At 44.1% G+C, this 21734-nt stretch overlaps 1 protein-coding gene across 6 annotated transcripts in view; it reads right to left on the reverse strand.

Annotated features, from left to right (window-relative positions):
- The window catches only part of TRIP12 (thyroid hormone receptor interactor 12), a 173555-nt gene that overhangs the window by 82372 nt on the left and 69449 nt on the right, over positions 1 to 21734 (reverse strand). For all 6 annotated transcript variants that reach the window (XM_075937630.1, XM_075937629.1, XM_075937628.1 and 3 more), the window contains 4 exons: positions 18529 to 18634; positions 5014 to 5150; positions 2389 to 2472; positions 541 to 636 (listed from right to left, as the gene is read on the reverse strand). In XM_075937630.1, the coding sequence (XP_075793745.1) occupies positions 541 to 636; positions 2389 to 2472; positions 5014 to 5150; positions 18529 to 18634 (423 nt within the window). The remainder of the gene's footprint in view (positions 1 to 540; positions 637 to 2388; positions 2473 to 5013; positions 5151 to 18528; positions 18635 to 21734) is intronic.

The raw sequence follows: 21734 nt of genomic DNA on the forward strand, positions 1-21734 counted from the left end.
AAGAGGGTAGAATGTGGTCTGTAGTAGTCCCTGCTGACAGCACTGGCCTATGTTTAAAAGAGATGTTCAAACAAAGAAGGATTTCTCTAAAATGATTTCAAGCTCATCTGACTAGTTTGCATTAGAGATACCATCCATGCCCCAAACAGATTTTAAAAACATAGTACTGAATATGGTTTTCCCAAAACCATAAAAAGAATCCTTGTTTCAGATGAATTAACAGATTCTTCCTGTTAAAGAAGTATACATAAGCCAAACTAAATCTTGAGAAACAAGATGGTATTTTAAAACTTGTTACTTCACTCCCTTTGCTCATAGTTGTGGAACATTTGGCTATAAGCATTAACTTTTTTCTTTTCTTAAGTTTCTAAAGTTTGGCTTAACTTTAATGTACTGAGTTCCCTACACTACTGTTATTCACTAATTTAATTGTTAAAGTTGGTTGTATTTAAATCCTTACATAGGTAACATCAGATTTACTAGTAGCCAAGTTTAACCAGTCTGACAGCTGCTGAAAGAAATAAGATGAAGTTTACTTACTAGCTCCACTTCCAATTGTCCTGTGGAAAAGCTGTGACATACGAGGACCAAGAGGGCCAAATAAGTGAGGAGGAAGACCCCTCGCTTCTAGAAGAGCTAAAAGCAAACATAGGATATTAAACCACCATTTTCAAAAAAAAGCTCCCATAAAACTAAATATCATGAACTTACAATTTGAAGTTCTGCAGCTTTGAAAATGTATAGATATAAACACCGCCACCACCACCACATAGATTTTTCCCAACACCAATAAAGAGAAGTGAACTACTTGTCTTCTAAGGTTACCCTTTACTCAAGTATGATTATCAAGGTTGTAAAAAAGATACCTTTTTTTAAAATAAAGAGCCAGGAGGAATTCTGGAGTTGTGTCAGTTACTCTCAAGTATTTACATGAACATAAAACATGCATACGTATTTTTAATACTAGAAATAATAGACTAGTTTCAGTCAGAATGAGAACTACTGTAAAATAGTTCAAGCAGAATGGCAAAAACAAGGGAATTGGGCAGAACAATAAGCTGTACACTTATATAAAGAACTGGACTAATGTAATTAATCGGAGAGAAAAGCATGGCAAATGTAGTTGTTAATTGTTAGGTGAGTGACTTGCTAGAGTCTAAAAACTTCTGGAAGCAGCAGATCGTTAACATTATATGAAGTCATCCTGTTTTTCTTACCTAAAATGTCCTTACTTGAACTGCAGCTAATCTGAATGTTACGCACCAATATTACAAATGGGTGGTTAGTATTAATAACAAAAAAAATTAATTATTCAATTTGCTTCGCACTGGAGGAACTGACAGAAAGCAAGTATTCCCTTTCCCCCATCCCTTCGAACATATAAGAATTGAAGAGACAGATTTTTAAAGCAAACCTAGATTGTTTCCTCTGCAAATGAACACAATTCCTTGCACCATAGTACTAGAAAACTGTTGATATGTTTACAGTAGTAACAGATGGCAGAACAAGGAGCAATGGTCTCAAGTTACAGTGGGGGGAGGTCTAGGTTGCATATTAGGAAAAAAACGTTTCACTAGAAGGGTGGTGAAGTACTGGAACGGGTTACCTAGGGAGATGGTGGAATCTCCATCCCTAGAGGTTTTTAAGTCTCGGCTTGACAAAGCCCTGGCTGGGTTGATTTAATTGAGATTGGTACTGTCTTGGGCAGAGGGCTGGACTTGATGGCCTTCTGAGATCTCATTCAGCTCTATGATTCTATGACAGGAAAGTTAAATGCAGAATATTGCCAAAATTGTCAGTTTCTGGAAGGACATGCATTTCTGTGCAGTCCAGTCAAAAAAGCAAATATATTTTTTACCACAACTGGATTTTACTTGGTCAAAATCTGGGAATAAAGGTGAGTGTTGAAGAGCAGATGCCAAAAAAAAAAAAAAATAATAATAATTAATTTGGTAGGCCTAATTAAACTTGCAGTTGTGTTTTTTTTTTTTTTTTTTTTTGTAACTGAAAGCTATTCGCATCTTTTCATATTTGAGGAACAAACAAACTTATGAACTATATTCCATATTAAGTCGTCTGTTTCAAATAACACTGTTTCAACAGTGTTTATTGGGTTGGAAAATCATTAACCAGTGCAAAAAGTTCTAGTGTAGCACACCATCAGTTAAGACACTCAAAGTTCAGCCTACTCTAGTACTGCCAAATTCTTGAGTGTCTACTATACCAGTTTCTTCCACTGCATAATGCATAATAGGAAAAGCAGCATGTTCACAGAAAAAAAAAAGTAGTTTTTTTTTAAACTGTTAGAGAAAAATATCAAAATAATGTTTTTAATAATACAATGTACAGGTACCAACCCATCATATAAATATGTTAAAAGCCTTTTACCTTGTAGTCTTCCCATCTCAGAATCATCTGACTCACTTTCTCCAGATGTTGTCATGCCGACAGCCCCCGCAACAGAACTAGATGCTGAAGAAAAAAAAATATAATTGAGTAACACTGACATGTCTAAGATTTATTTCTTAAGTGTATTCAACACATTAATGCTGCTTCTGTTTAAAAACAGTAACTAAATATCTGACTTCAGCAGCAATTGGACCACACTCCTAACATACCCTGTTTTAACTAAGATTCATTCAAGCAATATTAACAAAAAATTAATAGTGAGAACTAGGGGTGTCAATGTGTAATCCACTGCATGATGGTTCATCTTGTCCACTCCATGCACTCCTCCCCTTTTCTGCCTCTGTATCAGCGGCAACAAGGGAGGAGGAAGGAGCACTGGAGCCAGTGCCCATGAGGAGCACCGGATCTGCCTCCCCCCTCCACCCACTGCTGCCTTTGTTAGAGAGAGGCAGCAGCCTGGCGGGTGAGGGGGGCAGGCAGGAGCTGATGCACATGGGATGTCAGCTTCCAAGGAACTGTCTGCCTTGCCTGCCTGTCCCCCTACTCCACACACACACTTTGTCTCCTACAGAAGCAGCAAGGGGAAGTAAGCAGGAGCTGGGGATGTGGGCAGCTGGCTTAAAAGCCTGTTCCTCCCAGCACCAGCTCCACGGTGCCACCTGCCCCACCCATCCATAATGCAGCCTCTACAACAGTGCCAAGAGGAGATGGGGGCAGGGAGGCTTCTGTGAAGCAGCTGCAGTCCATGGGGAGCTTCCGCTGCTGTCACACTGTGCTTCTGCCTCTGTATCAGAGGCAGCAGCACTAGTAGGTAGGCAGCTGGTCTGTGTGGGAAGCTGGTTTGTAAACTGGCTCCCCCGGCGGACCAGCTCCCACCTGTCACCCTGCACTGATGCTTCAGATATAGCCCCTGGGGACTATCAAATATTCGTGTAACTGCCAAGATTTCATGCGGTTATACAACTATTCAATTACACGATACCTAACATTGCTGGTGAGCCTTACACAATTTAAGATTACAATTTAAAATTGTAAATTCATGAGATTCCATCCTATGTAAGTTCTAGGGTTTCTCCATCATAACTTACAACCAAGTTTTCAATGCACTTCTGAAACCAGTATTTTCAGACATACACGCATAGCTTTGAATGAAGTCTATGAATTCGGTTTAAGTAATCCTATTTATTACACTGCACTAAAACACATCAATGCCTTATATTCAATCCTGACCATTTTAAAGTTCCCCTCACCCCCAAAAGCCAATATAATTGTTGGAGACTTGAAATTAACTGATGTGCTCAATTAGGGACAGATGGCTCATAATGAGTATTAAGTTACTTTGCAATTATTTCAATAAAACTGTTTGGGGAATAATGGACTCTTCAGTGTAAGGAGATGACTAACTTTGTGAACAGTTTTTCCTACTGCAGCATAGTGAGTACAGGAAGGCTGATAATTCAGATTCTGGCAAAGATTATTAGGGAAAGACTTTTCTGTAAGTACTCTAAAGCTAGAACATGTAGGTTAATATCAAGAGGTACAAAAATACTTTCATAACTGTATATCACAAACCAACCAAAAGTTCTTTACTGTAAAAGAATCACACAGTATTGGCTGGTTAGACACAGGTTCTGACAGTAACTTGTCAAAAAGCACAGTAAGAGTACGTCTACACCAGCATTATTTTGAAATAATTGATGTTATTCTGAAATAAACACAGTCTGCGACTAAATTACAAGCAGTTATTTCAACATAATGTCAAAATAATGTCGAGCTGGAGGCTTCTTACTGACTCCTGTAAACCCTCATTTTACCAGGAGTAAGGAAGTTGGAGAAAGAGTGCTCTTCCCTGGACTTCCTGCTGTATAGACAGCGCTGAAAGCAGAAATAAGCTATTTCAAAGTAAGGCATGCAATTGACGTAGCTGAAGTTGCGTAACTTATTCCGACTTCAGCCCTGCTTTGTAGATGTACCCTAACTTATGTTTGTTATCTACCATATAGAAACAGCAATATTACTAGTACTGTACACTAATTTGGAAGGGAGTTCAAAGCTTATCACATAACCAAAAGGCTTCTGAACACAACTGCAGCTCAATACCTGAGCAGTAGTCCCCTGATCAGTCAGCTTCCACAAGGGACATTAGCAATTCATTTATGCCTTTCCTTACCCCCACTTTTTAAACAAAAAAGAAGTCCAATACTCTAAGGCAGTGATGGGCAACCTAGGCTAGCGAGTGGGCCACATAAGTGGCCCTCCATCTCTGTGGGTTGCAAGATTGTCATAGCTAAGATAGGGTAGAGTAGTTTTTCAAACTGCACTTGAGTACTTAGAATTTGCAGAGAGGGGGTGCAGTCTGAACTGCAGCAGCACTTCGATTGGTAGAGGGACTGCTTGGCTTTCATGGTCAGTGTGATTTGCAATCAGCACACACCTCCCTTCCCATGCCCTTGCTTTACGCACGTGTCATTTGATTAATGATGGTAGGGAAAAAATATGCTGACAAACTAATGGAATCTGGCAATCCTGCGGCCTGAACAAGGTTTACATCAATGTTTTACAGAGTACCAGAGAACAGGTATTGCAGTTTGTGTTTCTGTTTACCTGCTGCTCCTTGTGGAGTCTCATCTGTACGTGCAGCTGAAGAATTAACTCCGTCCTGGTTGTTATCAGGATCAGCCATTTTTTCCTGTCGGCGAGCTTCAGCTGCTCCTCTTTTGCCCAGGCCAGAGCCTCGCCGACTAGAAAGGCAAATGTAATGTGTTAAGTGTCAATTAAATCAACAAGGTTCTTAACTCAAAGCCACTCAAAAACAAGAACCAGAAGGGAGCATTATAAACAATGTGATATGCTTATGTTACTAATATCCACAATTATACATATATCTGGAAGAAGAGAGAAAAAGGTTATAGATAGAATAAATAATTGAATCCCAAACATATTTTGAAACATGCTGAATAACTGATTACTACTTGCATTTAACTTTAGACAATTGAGCGGCTCTATGATGAAGTGGGAATTTTCTTAATATGTTTGCAGGAGCACTACGTGCTACATGTTTATCTAAGTACAGGGAAAGGTGGTCTAATATTTGTAGAGAGCCAGATGGGAGTGTCTCTTGGCTACCTGTGCCCAGACCTTTGTCAAGACACTTCATTACTTAGCAACTGACTCAGAGTAGTTTGTTACCCTAGTAGTTATAATATGGTCAAGATATGCCTGGATTCAAACCAACACTGAATAAGATGGCAAATTCATCATAACTGCTCAGAGCAGTCTTCAGAGTTCTACCCCTCCTCTCCCCCAACACTTTAGGAAATGTATTGGATTAATTGACTAGTGAGCAGCCAATTTAACAAGCTTCATTTTTTTCCCCACCTCAAGTACTTAAGTGCAGATGAGACACTTGCTACAAAAATACATCATTTCTGAAATGCCATCACAGAGCAGCTTTTGATATTTCCCTGGTTACTTGCTTGAAGGCCTAAAATCCAAATACAGAACTTCAGATTAGCAATAGTTGCAGGCATGTCTGCTAGGGAAGTTAGATAGCGTGTAACTGAATAGTCGTGTAATCACATGAAATGTTAGCAATTACACAACTATCTTAGAGTTCCCCAGGGTGGGACTGGCAGCCAGTGTACTCCAACCCCGCTCCTGAGGAGTCCCTTATCACCCTGTGGTGCTGCCTCTCTATCAAAGGCAGCAGTGTGGGGTGGCAGGTGGGAGGCGGTTTAAAAAAATGGTTTCCCACACGAACTGGCTCCCACCTGCCACCTCCTATAGGGTATGTCTACACTACCCCGCTAGTTCGAACTAGCGGGGGTAATGTAGTCATCTGCAGTTGCAAATGAAGCCCGGGATTTGAATTTCCCGGGCTTCATTTGCATGAAGCCGGCCGGCGCCATTTTTAAATGCCGGCTAGTTCGGACCCCGTGCTGCACGGCTACACACGGCATGGACTAGCTAGTTCGGATTAGGCTTCTAATCCGAACTAGCTGTACACCTCGTTCGAACTAGCCGGCATTTAAAAATGGCACCGGCCGGTTTCATGCAAATGAAGCCCAGGAAATTCAAATCCCGGGCTCCATTTGCAACTGCGGATGACTACATTACCCCCGCTAGTTCGAACTAGCGGGGTAGTGTAGACATACCCATATAGAGGCAGCAGCAGCGCAGGGTGGCAGCAGGCCCTGTCTGCGAGGGATCTGGGCTCCCCACAGAGAGGCTGCTTCACAGGAGCCTTCCCTTCCCCCCTCCCCACCATGTGCTGCTGCTTTGGATAGAGGCAGCAATACAGGGGGAACCGACTTAAGCCAGCTCCCTCAGCACCAACTCCTGCCTGCTTGCATGCTGACTTTAGACCAATACAAGCCAAGACTGCTCGGTCCTGGCTTGCGACAGGTCCAGCAGCCCCTGTTCGTAGCAGCAAGACCAACTTCTGCCCACAGTAGCAGCCCATATCCACAAGGAGGCCCAGTGCTCCTCCCCCGGTGCCTCCATCCCAGGCTTATCCGTTAATCACGTAGTTATCTACAAGTTGACATCCCTAACATCTGTGACTGCATGCTGTAATGCAATGCTGAAGATACAGGCCTGCTAAGGAATTCCAATGAAAAATAAAGTGATTTAGATATGTTCTCTTCCAACACAGTTTGGCTACAAACATTAGGATAAAAGAAAACTTACGATGGACAAACATTTAGGATAACTTACCCTAACCCAGGTACAAGCAAAATGATCTCATCAAGCTCATAAAGAAGGACTTTATCAAGAAAGACTGGGACATGTCCTTAAAAAGTAAGTTTAGGAATGTTACTATCCCTCTTAGGTTCTGTTAGAAGATAGCCTGAAAAGGCTAAACACCACTTATACTGGCATCATTCACTTGTGTGTGTGTGAAATCAGGGTTGGATTTTGCTACTTCATAGGGCTTGATTTGAACAAATTCACTGAATCCGTGTTCTACTGCAGAGTTCCAGGAGAATGAGAATAAATCTGACTAGAAGCTTTATGGTGAGTTGCAAATGGTCTGGCAGTTAAAAAAAAAAAAAAAAAAAAAAAAAAAGTGTTAAAATACATATGCACAATCATTTGTTGCATATTTGATGGCGCTTAAGTGTAATTTTAGCTGCAGTCTAACAAAAAGCACTTTGTCCTCTTCAATACCTGTGTGAAATTTAATAGATGGACTATGACTATCCTGCCACAATGGGCCATTAGCAGAAGTCTGGTGTCATGTCAAAATTAACTGTTGTAATTTGACCAATCTGGCATTTGCCCACACAATGGCAGCTTCAAGTATAGGTTGGACCTCCCTGGGCCAGAACCCTCTGGACCTGACCAGTCCCAGATGAGGGATTTTGCCCGATCAGCAGAGATCATCTCTGGACCCTTGCACCAGCCCTCCGGTCGAGCCCACTGGCCTCCCAGCCAGCTCTTCACCTCCTGCTGACCCACTTGGTGGCCATGCATTGCACCTGCTCTGAGAATTGCCAGGCAGCTGCCCCACCAAGCCACAGCTATTGCAGCTCCCAGCCCTGCTAGGTAGCCTTGCTGCCAACCTATTGCCCAACCACTGGCCCTGCACCGGGACCCTCTGGTTCTGTAACATCCATTCCGACCCATGGATGTTCACAGACCAGAGAATCCTGGTTAAGAGTTCCAACCTGTATATACGTCTGATTTTTCTGCAGTTTTGCCTACAGACTCAAATGCCTCCCCCACTTCACATTCTCCATCCCCAATTGCAAGTTTGATATAAGGACTAGGGATATAACATCCGGGTAATCAGTTAACTAGTTAAAAGTCAGGTTTTAGGGATATAAGCGAGTTGTTGAGTTGAGTGCCTGACTAGTCCCTTCCAGAGTTCCCTCCAAACTGAGCCCAGCACAGCTTCACAGGTGATTAATCAGCCCCTGACTGGGTGTGGCTGATTAATCACCTATGAAGCTGTACTGCCCAGAGCTTAGAGGGAACACTGCTCACTACCTCCCCTTCTCCCCCCCACTGCCTCTAGGTCAGGAGGCAGTGCTGTGGGAGCCAGCTTAAATGCTGGTTTCCCCCTCTCCACCCATCACCATCTTCATGGTGCCACCTCCCTCCCTGGCCCCACTGCTACCTCTATCAGAGGCAGCAAGGATGGAGGCAGGAGGGGTAGGGCCAAGGCTTAACTTGGGCAGATGCTGCTCCAGCAGCAGAAAGCTTCCCTTCGCAGACAGGGGCTGCTGCCATGGGCAAAAGCTGTTCTGGTAGCAGTCCCTGTCTGCTGCCAGCCCCAGCCACCATGAACAGGGGCTGCTGGACCCAGCACAAGCCAGGACCAAGCAGTCCTGGCTCGCACCCATCTGGAACAACTGTCGCTCTGCAGTTTATATGTAGTAAGAGCTGGGCAGCCATGGGCCCTCCCGCACAGGGCTGGAGAATGAAGGGACCCCTGGCACCTCAAGTTACATCAGTGATGCAAGGGTCTTTCTCTGCTTCTCAGTTTTGGGCCATGTCAGTGAGGGTTTCTCCCCCCGTCCCCACCACCATTCCCTACTCTGTTGGTGGGCCACATACATGCGGGAAGACAAAAATTCCACAAACCTTCACTGACCTGGGCCGACTTGATTTTTTTGTGGGTCTGCAGCTCCCAGCCCAAAAGGTTCCCCACCCCTGCCTTATAGGATCACCACTGCATAAGTGCAGAATGCCTGACCGCAATAAGGAGGAGGTGATGTGAGGATATATTCAGTGAGATTCTCAAAAGCTGGTACTGTATCAGACTACAAATAGAGAACAGGGAGGATAACTATTACTTACAGTATGGAGACAGCAACAGAATACAGCAGAAAGGCCCAGGAGTCAAGAGAGTGAGATGCACTAGGACATAATGGGGCTTCCCCAGCAGCAAACAAATGCCTGGACTCTCATTTACCTACAAATCCAACAATTAGAGGCTGTATTCCAATGTTCCCTCTAAGCTGCTTAGCAGCAGAGCTTCACAGGTGATTAATCAACCCCACCAAATAAGAGCTCAATGACAGGGTGGGGCTGATTAATCACCTGTGACATGCCACTCATCTTAGAGGAAACACTGCTCTCCACCCTTTGCAGTCAATGAACTCTATTTTAGCTCCTCCCTACACTGCAACAATCCATGTGGCATCACAGACTGCATCCTCACTCCTACCACACCATGTCACAGTACAGTAAAGAGAACCACAGCTTCACATAGCAACTATGGCCCTCAGGTCAGTATGTGTAGCCAACATGAACATGCATGTTGCTTCTACTTTAAGATCGGTTCCATTAATTTGTTCCCAAATGTTTATTGTAAATGTTCAAGTCCACATTTTTGCTCTGATTTTTTTCAGAAGAAGCTATTTTTGGTAAATAATTCATCTTTATTTTTTCACAACATATACTACAGAATATTTAGTGCTATTGCAAGCACCTACTACTAATTGTACAGGGTGACAGAACTCAATCAGCAACAAACACATAATTATAGGCATTTAGCAAGCAGGATGCTAATAGTCACTGAAATGCTAAAGGAGATTAGAGAGGCTATAAAAATAAAATGAAGAGGGGGGGGGATTTCAGCTATCCCCATAGTGTCTGAGTACATGTCACCTCAGGATGGAATGCAGAAATAAGTTTGACACTTTAAGCAACAGCTTCTTGGAAGAGCTTCTCCTGGAACCTACAGGAGGCAAGACAATTCTTGAATTAGTCCTACACGAAGTACAGAATCTGGTCCAAGAGGTGAATATAGCTCAACTAGAGATGTACAAGTTTAGAACATTAACTGATAAGCCAAAACTTATAGGTTAATGCTATAGACTTCATGCATATTCTCTCCTCTCCCCCCTGCTGGCCACTAAACTCAGTTCCGACTCGCGCCACGTCCAGGAGCTCAGCCCCACTCCTGGACAGGGGCTGCTGCCACTCCACACTGCTGCCTCTGTATCAGAGGCAGCAGCATGGGGCAACAAGCAGTTGGTGACTGAGGAGAGCTGATTTTTAAACTGGCTCCCCTCGCAGACCAGCTCCCCGCCTGGCATCCCATGCAGCAGTGCAGACTGGCAGAGGGCTCCTCAGAAGTGGAGCCAGAGCACACTAGCTGCTGACCCCACCCCTGGGGCATACAGAATAGCTGAGTAACTAAAAGGAATTCATGAGGTCAATCGATTATTCAATTAACTTATACTGATGACCATCTTAGAAAGCGTGACCATCATATAATTCAATTTAACGTCTGTGGCAGGAAAAAAAGCTATAGCAGTTCAACAGTATGGCATTTAATTTCAGAGAGGGGAACTAAACAAAAGTGAGGTGATTAGTTAAACAGAAATGTAAGAGGTACAGTGCCAAACGGTGTTCCCTTTAAGATTTTCCATCCATCAGCAGAGTAAATTGCATCTTGTGAACCAATATTGAGGCCCTGTGCACTTGTTCAGATGTGGGACACCGTGGCACTCAAGTTATTGATTTATATAATTTAAATGTTATGGAAGAAAACAAAATCTAAAAACAAGGGCTAATTAACAAGGTGCATGACTTCAAAAGTGTATTTAATATGAAGTCAAATAAAAAGAAAATTAATACTGCAAAATTTTCAGTATGTTAGATTAGCCCCATGGCTGCTCTAAATCTGCACTGTCTACAGGTCCATAAGTCACAGGAGGCCAAGAATAAGCACGCTGCAGCACTGCTCTTACTGTTGCAGCAGCGGCCAGAGCCCCAGGCCCTTCAGAATCAGTGAGTCCCAGGGAAACTGCCCTCTTTGCCCCACCTCACCCCCTTCATGGGCAGTGCAACTGCTGTTTATCAGCTCTTTTGCTGACAAAATACTTCCATCCCCAACAAGCAGCACTCTCATGGTCAGCAGGAGAGGGCCCTTGTATACCACCTGCTGATCACACTGGTACTTGCCACCACAAAACTTTTGTCTTGGGAAGAGGGGGGTAACACCTCTGAAGGACATAGGCTTTTGTCTATAAATGGCCAGTGTACATATAGCCAAGCCTGCGTACAGACAACTGAGCTGCAGCAGCCTAGAAATTGCAGCTTTTCAGAACCGTGCGCACACGCTGACAACAGAATTAGACATACCTGAGGAATCATTGGGCCAATTCATAATCAATAATTAAACAAAATGTCTTCAGTGTATAGTGAAAGACACTATTACAGTATCCTAGCCAGATAAATCACCAGCTGATGAGAACTATTTATTATCAGTGTGTATCCACAGTTAATTCACTGGATCTTCCAAAGGAACATGCAGACTCAAAATTATACTCCTGTAATATAGGACTTTTTACTTACTATATGTATAGAGGAAAGTGTCTTCTGGACTGTATTAGGAAGAATAACCAGAAATGGGTTCTATTAATGACATGTAATTTATGGCAAAAAGCACCAGGCGTTTATGGTAAGGTAGTAAATAGTATTTGTACCAGTACTGGGAGATAAAGAATGCATTTGACAACAGTTTTAGTGCCATTTAGTAGTAAAAAGTGTCACTGTCAGTAGTTTCAGAGAGAACACCAAGCAAGTAATTATTTCAGATTAATAATGTTTAAAGGAAGAATACAGAGAAAGAGTTGCACAACATTCCTCCTATCTGCGCTGTTATTGTCACTATTAGAAGCACAAACAGCAGCTTCTCATTTATGGTTAAAAAATTAAACAACATTTACCCTCACTTCAACACACTTTTTAAGCTAAGAGTAATACAGATGTGTATATTTTAGACAGACAGTGGCTTTGCTTTGTGCAATATTGAAGAATGTTTAGATTTTCCATAGTCCACTGCTTACTATTACAGTAAATCTCTTTCCTTCCATTTTTAAAAATTTGTTTATTTCAATACAAGTTTGGGAGAATAAAGTCTAAAATCAAGTACATTAAGCATACCACCAATGGCTGTAAAAATCCTACAATTTAGTCTTCAAGGACTGTTCAAAACAAAGTGATTCCATTTCTAATGCATCAGAATATAATATTCAGAATAAGATCTAAAACTAGAGCTGTAGTAAAACAGCTCCCAAAATGTTTTGTGTTCATCTTTTTTTTAAATGTAAACATATTTGCATACCAGTTTTATCACTATTGCTGATTTACAGCTGTGAGCGAGCAGAATCAGTCCTACTCAAGTCTGAAGAAATGCTGATTTTGTTCTCACTTTATTGGATTCTGTCTGACCCTCACACCCATCCCCATGTTTGAGCCACAAAGCCCCAACCCCCAAAGCAGCTGCCTACCCGCTGTCCCCCCCAGAACCCACGCGCAACTCCAACACCCAGTGGTAGACAGCTGCTGGATGTGGCTGGCGGCAGCCAGAACAGTCAGCCCTCCCTAACACAGCCCCAGCCACCAGAGTCCTGGCACCACCACTACTGCACTAGGTGTGTGAAGGAGGTGGGTGGACTTAGAATTTTTTGTGCAAGGCCGTGCAGGCATGCACCTTAAAGGGAACACTGGTGCCCAAAGTGAAATCCCTGCAAGTTGCATGGAAACTTTTTAAAGACACCTTAACAGAGGCTCAACTTAAATGTATACACACAGTAAGACAACCAAAAAAAAGTGCCACTGGGCTTAACAGCCAAGACAAGGAGGAGTGAGATAAAAAGGTATTGTTTAAAAAGTGCAAGTTAAATTCTAGTGAGGAAAACAGAAAGGAACATAAACTCTGTCAAATCAAATGTAAAGATAAATAGGAAAGCCAAAAAGGAATTTGAAGAAGAATAGCTAGCCATGAACTCAAAACGTAATTCAAGAAGCAGAACACCAGAAGCAGGTAGCTTGCTAAAGAACTAGAGAGGCCACTAGACAATTGAAATGCTAAGGGAGCATTCAAGGATAATAAGCCACCTGCCTTCCCCTTCCCCCCTGCCACTTGTATCTATGTTTTCTGTAATAATGATGAACCTACATCTCTTTTTGCTGCAGACTAAAGCACATTCTTAAAGATGCATGGATTGTGCACCTCCCTGACTTGCCAACACGGATATCGATAAAGTGTCCTTGGTGATCCATCAATACTGAAGAAACCATACACAAGTAGCTTTCTGTTGAAATGCTCTGTGGCAAGATGCGCTTGTGCCAAAATATGGATATCCATCACCCCTCTACAATTAAGAAACCCCACTGCTACAAATCCATCCACTACATCTTGCACATTGGAGAGGGTCACAGTTCTGTATAGCAGGAGACTATTCAATGGTCCTAGATCCTTAAATGCCAACACCCTGATTGGCTTTCCCAACTCAAAAATGATTTCCCACTGACTGGTAGCAATCCAGCATTGCAAAAGTAGGGATATACAATTCTGTTTAATTGGTCAGTTAAACATAATAATGTAACAAGTTAACCAATTGGGGCGGGGGGCACACTAGCCCACTGCGCTGAAATACTCCTGCACAGTTAGGCTGGAATGCCCCCCCCCAGCTAGAGCACTCCTGCCTGTAGCAGGTCCCACAGTGATGGAGCAGCTCTCTGCCCACAGCAGGCAGGGAGCTGCTCCAGCCACAACCAGTTAACCAAAACTAATAAGCCTCACCTGTTAAGGGTGGAAAGCACGTCAAGAAGCCATCAAGAGTGAGGCTTACCAGTTAACCATTCATATCCCCATTGCAAACGTCCACAAAAACTGCTCCTCACTTCTTCACTGTCAACACAACTCCCATTTTGGTGTCCCTGCACTCCAAGTGCCAAGAATATAGTCTTTTACATCTAAAAGTTCTGCATGCACTGCTTGGTCATCTCAAACTATCATTATGATGCAATCTTACCAGTCAGTGATTGCTTCTGGGCCCCAGAAGCAGCACACCGTCTGCAGCTGCTACCTGAACCCTACCAACCACCTCCTTTAATTTGGTTTTGCTAGGTCTCACAGCAATCATCTACCATAAAATGACCATATCCTCTGCTGCTGTGGTTCTTCCTGTGACTCTACAAATGTTAGAGGTTTGTCATGTTCATGACAATGGCACAGAGCTGTGCAGACTCCATGCATCTTACAAAGGTGATAGTCAGAAGTGCTACATAGTTTTGTAGAGGTTTTTTTTTTTTTTTTTTTTTTTTTAAATCAAGCCACAAAAATATTGTAATGCTATTCATAATACAGGATAAAGAAAGATGCATGATGGGAACTTATCCCCTTGCTCAATTCACTTCTTCCCCCATCATGCTGTGACAGAAGCCTACTTATAGTTCACAACGGTCAGCAACTCAATCCTCACTACACCTACCACACTTGTCATAATCTGTATCTAAGAAGATATCTGAAGGCAGCTGGTCCATGGACTGGCGGCAGGCTGTGAACCCCTGCATGATGGGCCATAGCTTTTATTTAGTTCCGCTCCCAGTTCTGCTCCTTAGGTTCCCAGGGAATTCCCTTCCTGCGTACTTCCGCATGCAACAACAGGGTGAGTGAGGCAGCTGGTAGCTGAGTGTGCTGCAGCTAGAGCCGGGACCATAGTGAGGCTGTTCCTACGGGGGCAGCCATATTGTGGCCCCAGTTCCAGCTCAGGTGATCGCTATGTGACCTGGCCAGCGGGCCAAACACTGTGCAGAGTGGCTGCTCCTGCGACCCCGTTTTTCTCCCTTTCTGCTCAGCAGAAGTCTGCCCTTGGCCTTCAGCTGCTCCCAGCCAGCAGGTATACACATTATTATTATGCATTAAGTGCATAGGAAAATATTAATGTGCAGAATGTGTCAGCATCATCAGACTTGCTAGTCTGGTGCAATTGAGGCAAAAGGTTTGGACTGAAAAATACATTTTAACAAGTATTAGCAACTATTTTATTGTTTTTTTACGTGTGCGTGCAGCAGTTTTTCAAAATTCTTGTTAACCATCATGTCCCCTCCTCTCCTTTGATTTGCTTCATAGACCATTGGTTAAAATTACCATAATGAATATGCAAATATTTCAGTGCCAGTCCGCCAACTGTTTGAATGACTTTGCTCTTCCGTGGTATAAAAATGGTTGGGAATCACTATTGTAAGGTATTTGAAAACTAATAATTCACTGATTATTAATATTCTTCTACGAGGTATGTATGAATAGTGTACAAAATTATGAATGTGAACTAAAGTTATGTTCTGAAAGTGTGCCTTCGGCAAGCAATGCACAAGCATGCAGTCTGTAATGGACAAAGGAATGTCTGTGTTTGTCTGATCACACTGGCTGTCATGCAGAGACTAGGGATGTTAAAATTAGATCATCAACTAATTGAATACACAATGGAATTTCCAGTGACTATTCAATTAGTCGATAAGGGCAATTCTGCTTTCAAATGTAGCAAGAGTCTGGGCTGTTGGTACATTTCGAAGGCCGAAGTGCAGTATGGCATTCTACCTTAGAAATGTACAAGAGTCCTTGCGGCGCTGGGTCCCCCAAGCCCTGGCCCACACTGGGTGGAGGGTGCAGCTGGGTGAAACACAGAAAATTTATTCATTTTCAACAAACAAAACCACTAACCTAGCTTACAGGAAGCATTTGAGACACTTTAAAGAGAGATTCCAAGACTTCACAGACCCAAGTTTTTTGTGCAGATGTGAGTACTTTGACCCAATATTCAGGCTTTTGGTGAGGGGAGGGAGTGTTGCAGTTGCACAGTATATTTAAAGAGCTCTCAGATGGAATATTTACAATTTAAATGAACAGCGTTAAACATGAAGACAGTCCTTGAACTCATGTTGCATTTTGCATGGTCTAGAACAGTGTTTCCCAATCGGTGCTCCAGGGAACCCTGGGGTTCCGCGAAGCAAAACGAGGGGTTCCGTGAGGAGCCGGCGCTCCCCCGCCCCCTCTGAGAGAGAGAGAGCTGGCTAGCCAGGAGAGGCATGGGCAGTGAGTTATATGGGCTCGTGGTGCCCATGCTACACCAATATTTGGAGCAGGAGCAGGAGCAGGAGCAGGAGCAGGAGCAGGAGCAGGAGCAGGAGCAGGAGCAGGAGCAGGAGCAGGCTCCGGCCTCCCCCACACGTCCTCCCACCCTGGCCCCAGAGCGTCTCTCCCCCGACTCCATCCCTGTCTCATCCCTGCCGTGCGCAACCTTCACTGAGCTCCCCTTTGCTGGCTGCTGCTGCCCAGTGCGGCGTGCTCAAACCGGTAGGCAGGGAGACGCCCAGGCGTGACGTAATGTCACAACTCGGGATTTTAAAACTGCTGGGTGCTGCATTGCTCCGTGTGGCTGAGTTGCAGGTTCAGAGTCCGGGGACGGAGCGCAGACTCCAGCCCCACAAAGTGGAAGGTAGAGGAAGGGAACGGGCTGGGAGAGGAAGGGGCTTGTGCAGAGGGAGAGGAGAGGGGAAGGCACCAAAAGGACAGGGTAGAGGAGAGACAAATGCCAGGGGGCCAAGTACAGACAATGAGGAAAAAGGCAGGAGAGGAGGTGTCAGTGGGAGGGGGAAAAGAGTGATGCTGGGAGAGGAGAGAGTAAGGACATTGGAGGCTAGTGAGGGAGGAGGTGGTGCTGGGAGAAGGCTTGAAAGAAAGGGTGGGCATGAGGAAGGTGGGATGGAGAAAGTTATGTATGAGAGGAACAGGGGCAGAGGGTAGTGAGAGGGTAGGCATCAGGGAAAAAGAGGGCTAAGGAGGTAGGGGCAGTGAGGGAAGGGGGAGGCACCAGGAAGGTGCAGGAGTAAGAGAAGGTGCAAGTGCCAGGGATTCTGGGGGCGAAGCAGAAGGGCAGACTCCTGCAGGGGAGGGACCAGCCTCAGAGGAGAGAGGCAGGGCAGGTTTGTAGAGGGAGGTGTTAGAAGAGGGGATGAAGAGGGGTAGCTCACATGAGCAGAGTGGGGCTACTGGAGAAGTGGGTACAGGGAGGAGAGAAGGGCTGGTGGAGGGGGGCAGGTCTCAGGAAGGCTGAGGGCAGTGAGAAGGGCAGGAGTCAGGACAGCAGAGGAGAGTGAGGAGTTGGGAGGAAGCAGGCACCAGGGGAGGAGACATGTCAGCAGAGAGAAAAGGTAAAGGTTTATAAGATATTTATTAATAACTTGAGTGCCACAGTGGCACATCCAAATGAGCCACATGAACTCAGTACTCGTACACAACACAAAATTCATTTTGCTCATGCAAGGAAAGTCTTACATCCACAAGCCCATGGCTTGCTCGGCATCCCAACCTTCCACCTGAGCCCAACACTCCTGAGCCTGGAGCCCCCTCCCCGAGCCAACATCCCCTTCTCCTGCATCCAAATTCCCTCCCAGAGCTTGTACTTCTCATCCCTTCCCACACCCAAATCCCTCATTCTCACCCCACATCTCCTGTCTTAACCTAGTGAGAGCGTATACGGCTGGGGATAGCAAGTGATGGAGAGGAGGGGAACAGAGCGGATGAGGCCTCAAGGAAGGGGGGGTGAGGGTGGGGTCTTGGGGAAGGAATGTGATTTTCATGCATTGGTGGGGAATTTTCATGAATTGGTTAGTCTCTCCCCCCCCCCCCCTTTTTTTTTTTTGCTTGACAAACCTAGGGGTTCCTTGAAATACTGAAAAGCTGAAGAGGGTTCCTCGGCCAAATAAAATTGGGAAACACTGGTCTAGAAACAAGAGTTTCTTTTGTTGAAACAGAGAAACCTGCCCTCCTAAAAGGAAACTAAATTACAATTTGAAGTTGCAAAACCAAAAAAAACTCCAACAAGTTGTTTACTGTTACCCTAGTTTGAACAGTAAGCTTTTATGATCACCTGCATTGCTGATAAAAATAACCAGCTCCTAAAAAGAACAGTGACTTATAGCTTGCAAGATTTATTTTTCTTTAAACCAAAGGTCTTTCAGAAACCACCCCATTTTAATGAGACCTTGAAGGGTATCCCATTAAACAGCCTTCCCCATCTCTGACTCAGATGACAACTGTATGCCTGTCACCAATTTTTGAGCTAGCCTGATATTATGTAGTCCTTCCAAGCTCAGTAACCGAAGGTCACTATCATCACATGGGAGGATGCCAAACTGCACTCATATTTCTATGATGCCATAAATCAGTGATCCCATGGGTTTGAATCACAGCCACTATTTTACAAATAGCCATCTGAATCTCTTCTCCATTCACAGAAGGAGCACACTTTATTGGATCAAGTATAGTAATAGCCATACCAAGCTTATAATCTGGAATTTAACATTTACCTGGTACTAGCACAGGAGCCCGTGGTCTTTTGCCGTGTGCTCCGCCGCAAACTGGGGAGCTCTGCAGGTGGTGATTCACTGCGCTTCTTTGTAGATTTTCTTAAGCCTACATACATAATACATAAAGTTAGAACAACACTTCAATCCACTCCCGTCTTTGTTTTCAAGCACACAGCAAATAGAGAAGCACAAAGGTTACATGTTGTTTTACAGACAAGACACCAATAAATTCTTCTCAGTCTACCACCAGACGTAACAAGGCCCTTTGCGCATTTAGTGTGAAGGAAAGCTCTCACAATCTAGCAAGACAACTGAGTACGATTAATGAAAGGAATCATTAAAATGTGTTATTTGGACAATTAGCAAACACTAACATCAACTTTCTACATGATTTTATAGCAATGATGAGAGGCACTGCCTACAACAGATACTATATTACAGAAGTTCTCATATTCTTTTTCTGAATCCTCCTCCACATGCAACAATAATGTGTGTTAAGTCCAGGACTGGCATAGGGAGTTTCAAGCACAAACCTGCCAGTAGCTCTGTGTATCCCCATGAATCTAAATTGCTCAGACTTTGGCTTCAGTCCCATGTAGAAGGATTCGGGGTCCATATGATGAGGCTTCAGCTTTCTGCCCCGGACCCCAGCAAATCTAAGGCTGGCCCTGCTTGGTGGACTCTCTGAAGCCTACCCATTGCCCCACAGAGGGCCCAAGACTGCTGGTTAAAAAACAGCGCATTATAGGATGTTATGCTGTGTTCTATATTAGCTGATAATTCTTTAGACATACTGGTAAATATAAAATATTTTATTTCAATCCAACAAAGGAGTAAGAGCTGAAAGAATGTCTCAGCACTACTACATGGCCAGTTTACATGTAGATCACTTTATTGATTATTAATAGGTACTCCAGAAGCTAACTGCTTAGGTCTACCTAAGGTGGCTTAGGTGCAATGCTGAGACGGTTTCCTTTATATGTGGAAGTCCCGATCACATCACACACATAGTCAATATTCACTGACTTGCCCTACCATTGTTCACAATCTGCCTGCATTTGTTTTAACTAGAACTTTTTAGTCTAAGACTATCTTGACACCTTCCTTTAGCAGTTAGTTTCCTTAAAGAATAATTGGCTTGTCATTCATCTTACATTTTTATTAAATGTTTGCATGCATACAAGCTTTTTGTCAAATCTTTATCTGCTTTTGTCAGCTTATTTCCAACTTTCCTCATACTCTCCTCCTTAGCTTCTAGTTAAGAAAAAAAAAAAAATCAGTCCTCTGGTTTATTATCAATCAGTGGGAGACGACTGACTCCTAGAAGACAAAAGTTGCTGTTTCCAATGCAATTCTCTTTAATGAAGCCTAAGGCAATCTGGTCAAGTAGGCAAGAAGTAACTAGAGTTATCTTCAAATGCAATCAAAGTTCTTCCATCTGAGTTATAAGAGAGTACAAGATATTCCTCACTTTTTGAAACTTTTGCCTTTTTTGAAACTGTAGATCTGAGTGCTCCCCTTTCCCTCGACCCACACCCCAACCGCAAACATTAGCTCCCAAAGTGAATTTGAGAAATTCCCCCCTCCCCTACCAAAACAGGGGTCTGAAACTACATCTAGAGCCTCTAAAGAGTCGTGCAGAGAAAATTAAAATGTGTCTATGCGTACGATTTGCAATACTGTGTTTCTCTGGTAGTACAGACATTCAACAAGAGACAACTTCCTAAGACGCTATTTATTAAGAACAGCAGCCCTCAGTTGTATTATTCTTATGCTAAACCTGAAAATAGGAATTTAAATCTTAATGTCCATCTAAGCTCATCCTAACTTAAGGGTACAGAACCATTTCAGTGTTGCCATACTGTCCCAAGTGCACAGGCAAAATAGGATTCTTAAAAGAAGATTGTCTATAAATCAGTACAGGCAGTCCCCGAGTTACGTGGATCCGACTTACGTCGGATCCCTACATACAAACAGGGATTTTCTCCCCACGGAGGACGGGGGCGGCGGGACCGCCCAGACGTGTGGTGGTCCCGCAGCCTGCGTCATCCATGGAGAGAAAAGCCGCTTCGTGTCTCCCTGGTCTGCTGGGGGGGCCCCCACCAGCAGACCAGGGGGACGCAGAGCAAAGCCGCGGAGGACGCAGCGGCGGGACTGGTGCGTCTCGTCCCGCCTCCCGCATCTGCCTGGTCTGCTGGGGGAGAGGGGCGCACTAGCTAGCCCGCCCAGCAGACTAGGCTTTTCTCGCCGACGCCTGGGGTAGAGCAGCTGGGGCGCTGCCGGGTTGGTCCCGCAGCACCGCTCCTGGACCAACCGGGCAGCATCCCAGCTGCTCTGCCCCAGGCGTCCCCAAGTCAGCCGCTGCTGAAACTGACCAGAGGCTGACTACAGGATCCCCAATAATATCTATTACTTCCCAGGCTTCATACAAAAGTTCAACTGCTTATGTTTGAAGGAATTCAGCTATCCTGAAAAAAAGGCAAAGAGTACCAACAGTCACTGATTCGTCTGAAAACTGAAGGTGAAAAAGAGCAGCTATAAATTATACTTGTATGTCATTAAAAATATTGTGCTGGCTCTGCAACTACTGTACTAAGCACTGTACTCAAAGCCATAAGATTTCTGACATGATCACACACTAAAATGAAAGCTACCACCAAAAAAACAAACAAATCCAAAACCAAGCCAATAGCTTCAGCTCCTTTCAGAACAGGGAAGTGATTGCCCAAATTGTTGAGTGTCAGGGGTGGATATAGGGCAGGGCGAACGGGATGTTCGTCCCGGGCCCGGCGCTTCAGAAAGCCCCGCGCATGCGCATGGCGTCACTGCACATGCGCCATGGCAAAGGGGGGGCCCTGCGGAATTATGCTGCCCGAGGCCCCGCAAAACGGTCATCTGCCCCTGTTGAGCGTTTTATGTGCAAAATGTAATAAATACTTCAATGACCTCAAAATGGCTACAGAAAGGTCAAACCATTTGGTTTCTCAGCTTTGATTAACGAACTGTACACATTTAACAAAGATTCCCCATATTTCATTCACTTTTCAGACACACAGTGCAGTTTCCTTAAGGTCTTGACTACACAATTTTATTGTTACAACTGTCAAATTATACCAATACAATCCAGTTTACAATGGTTACCTGCATCCAATTTTTTCACTAATTTAGCTTTCATTGCTAAGCTAATATGGTTAAAGTGAATTAAA

Source organism: Pelodiscus sinensis, chromosome 10, assembly GCF_049634645.1.
Source record: "Pelodiscus sinensis isolate JC-2024 chromosome 10, ASM4963464v1, whole genome shotgun sequence".
Classification (NCBI taxonomy): Eukaryota; Metazoa; Chordata; order Testudines; family Trionychidae; genus Pelodiscus; species Pelodiscus sinensis.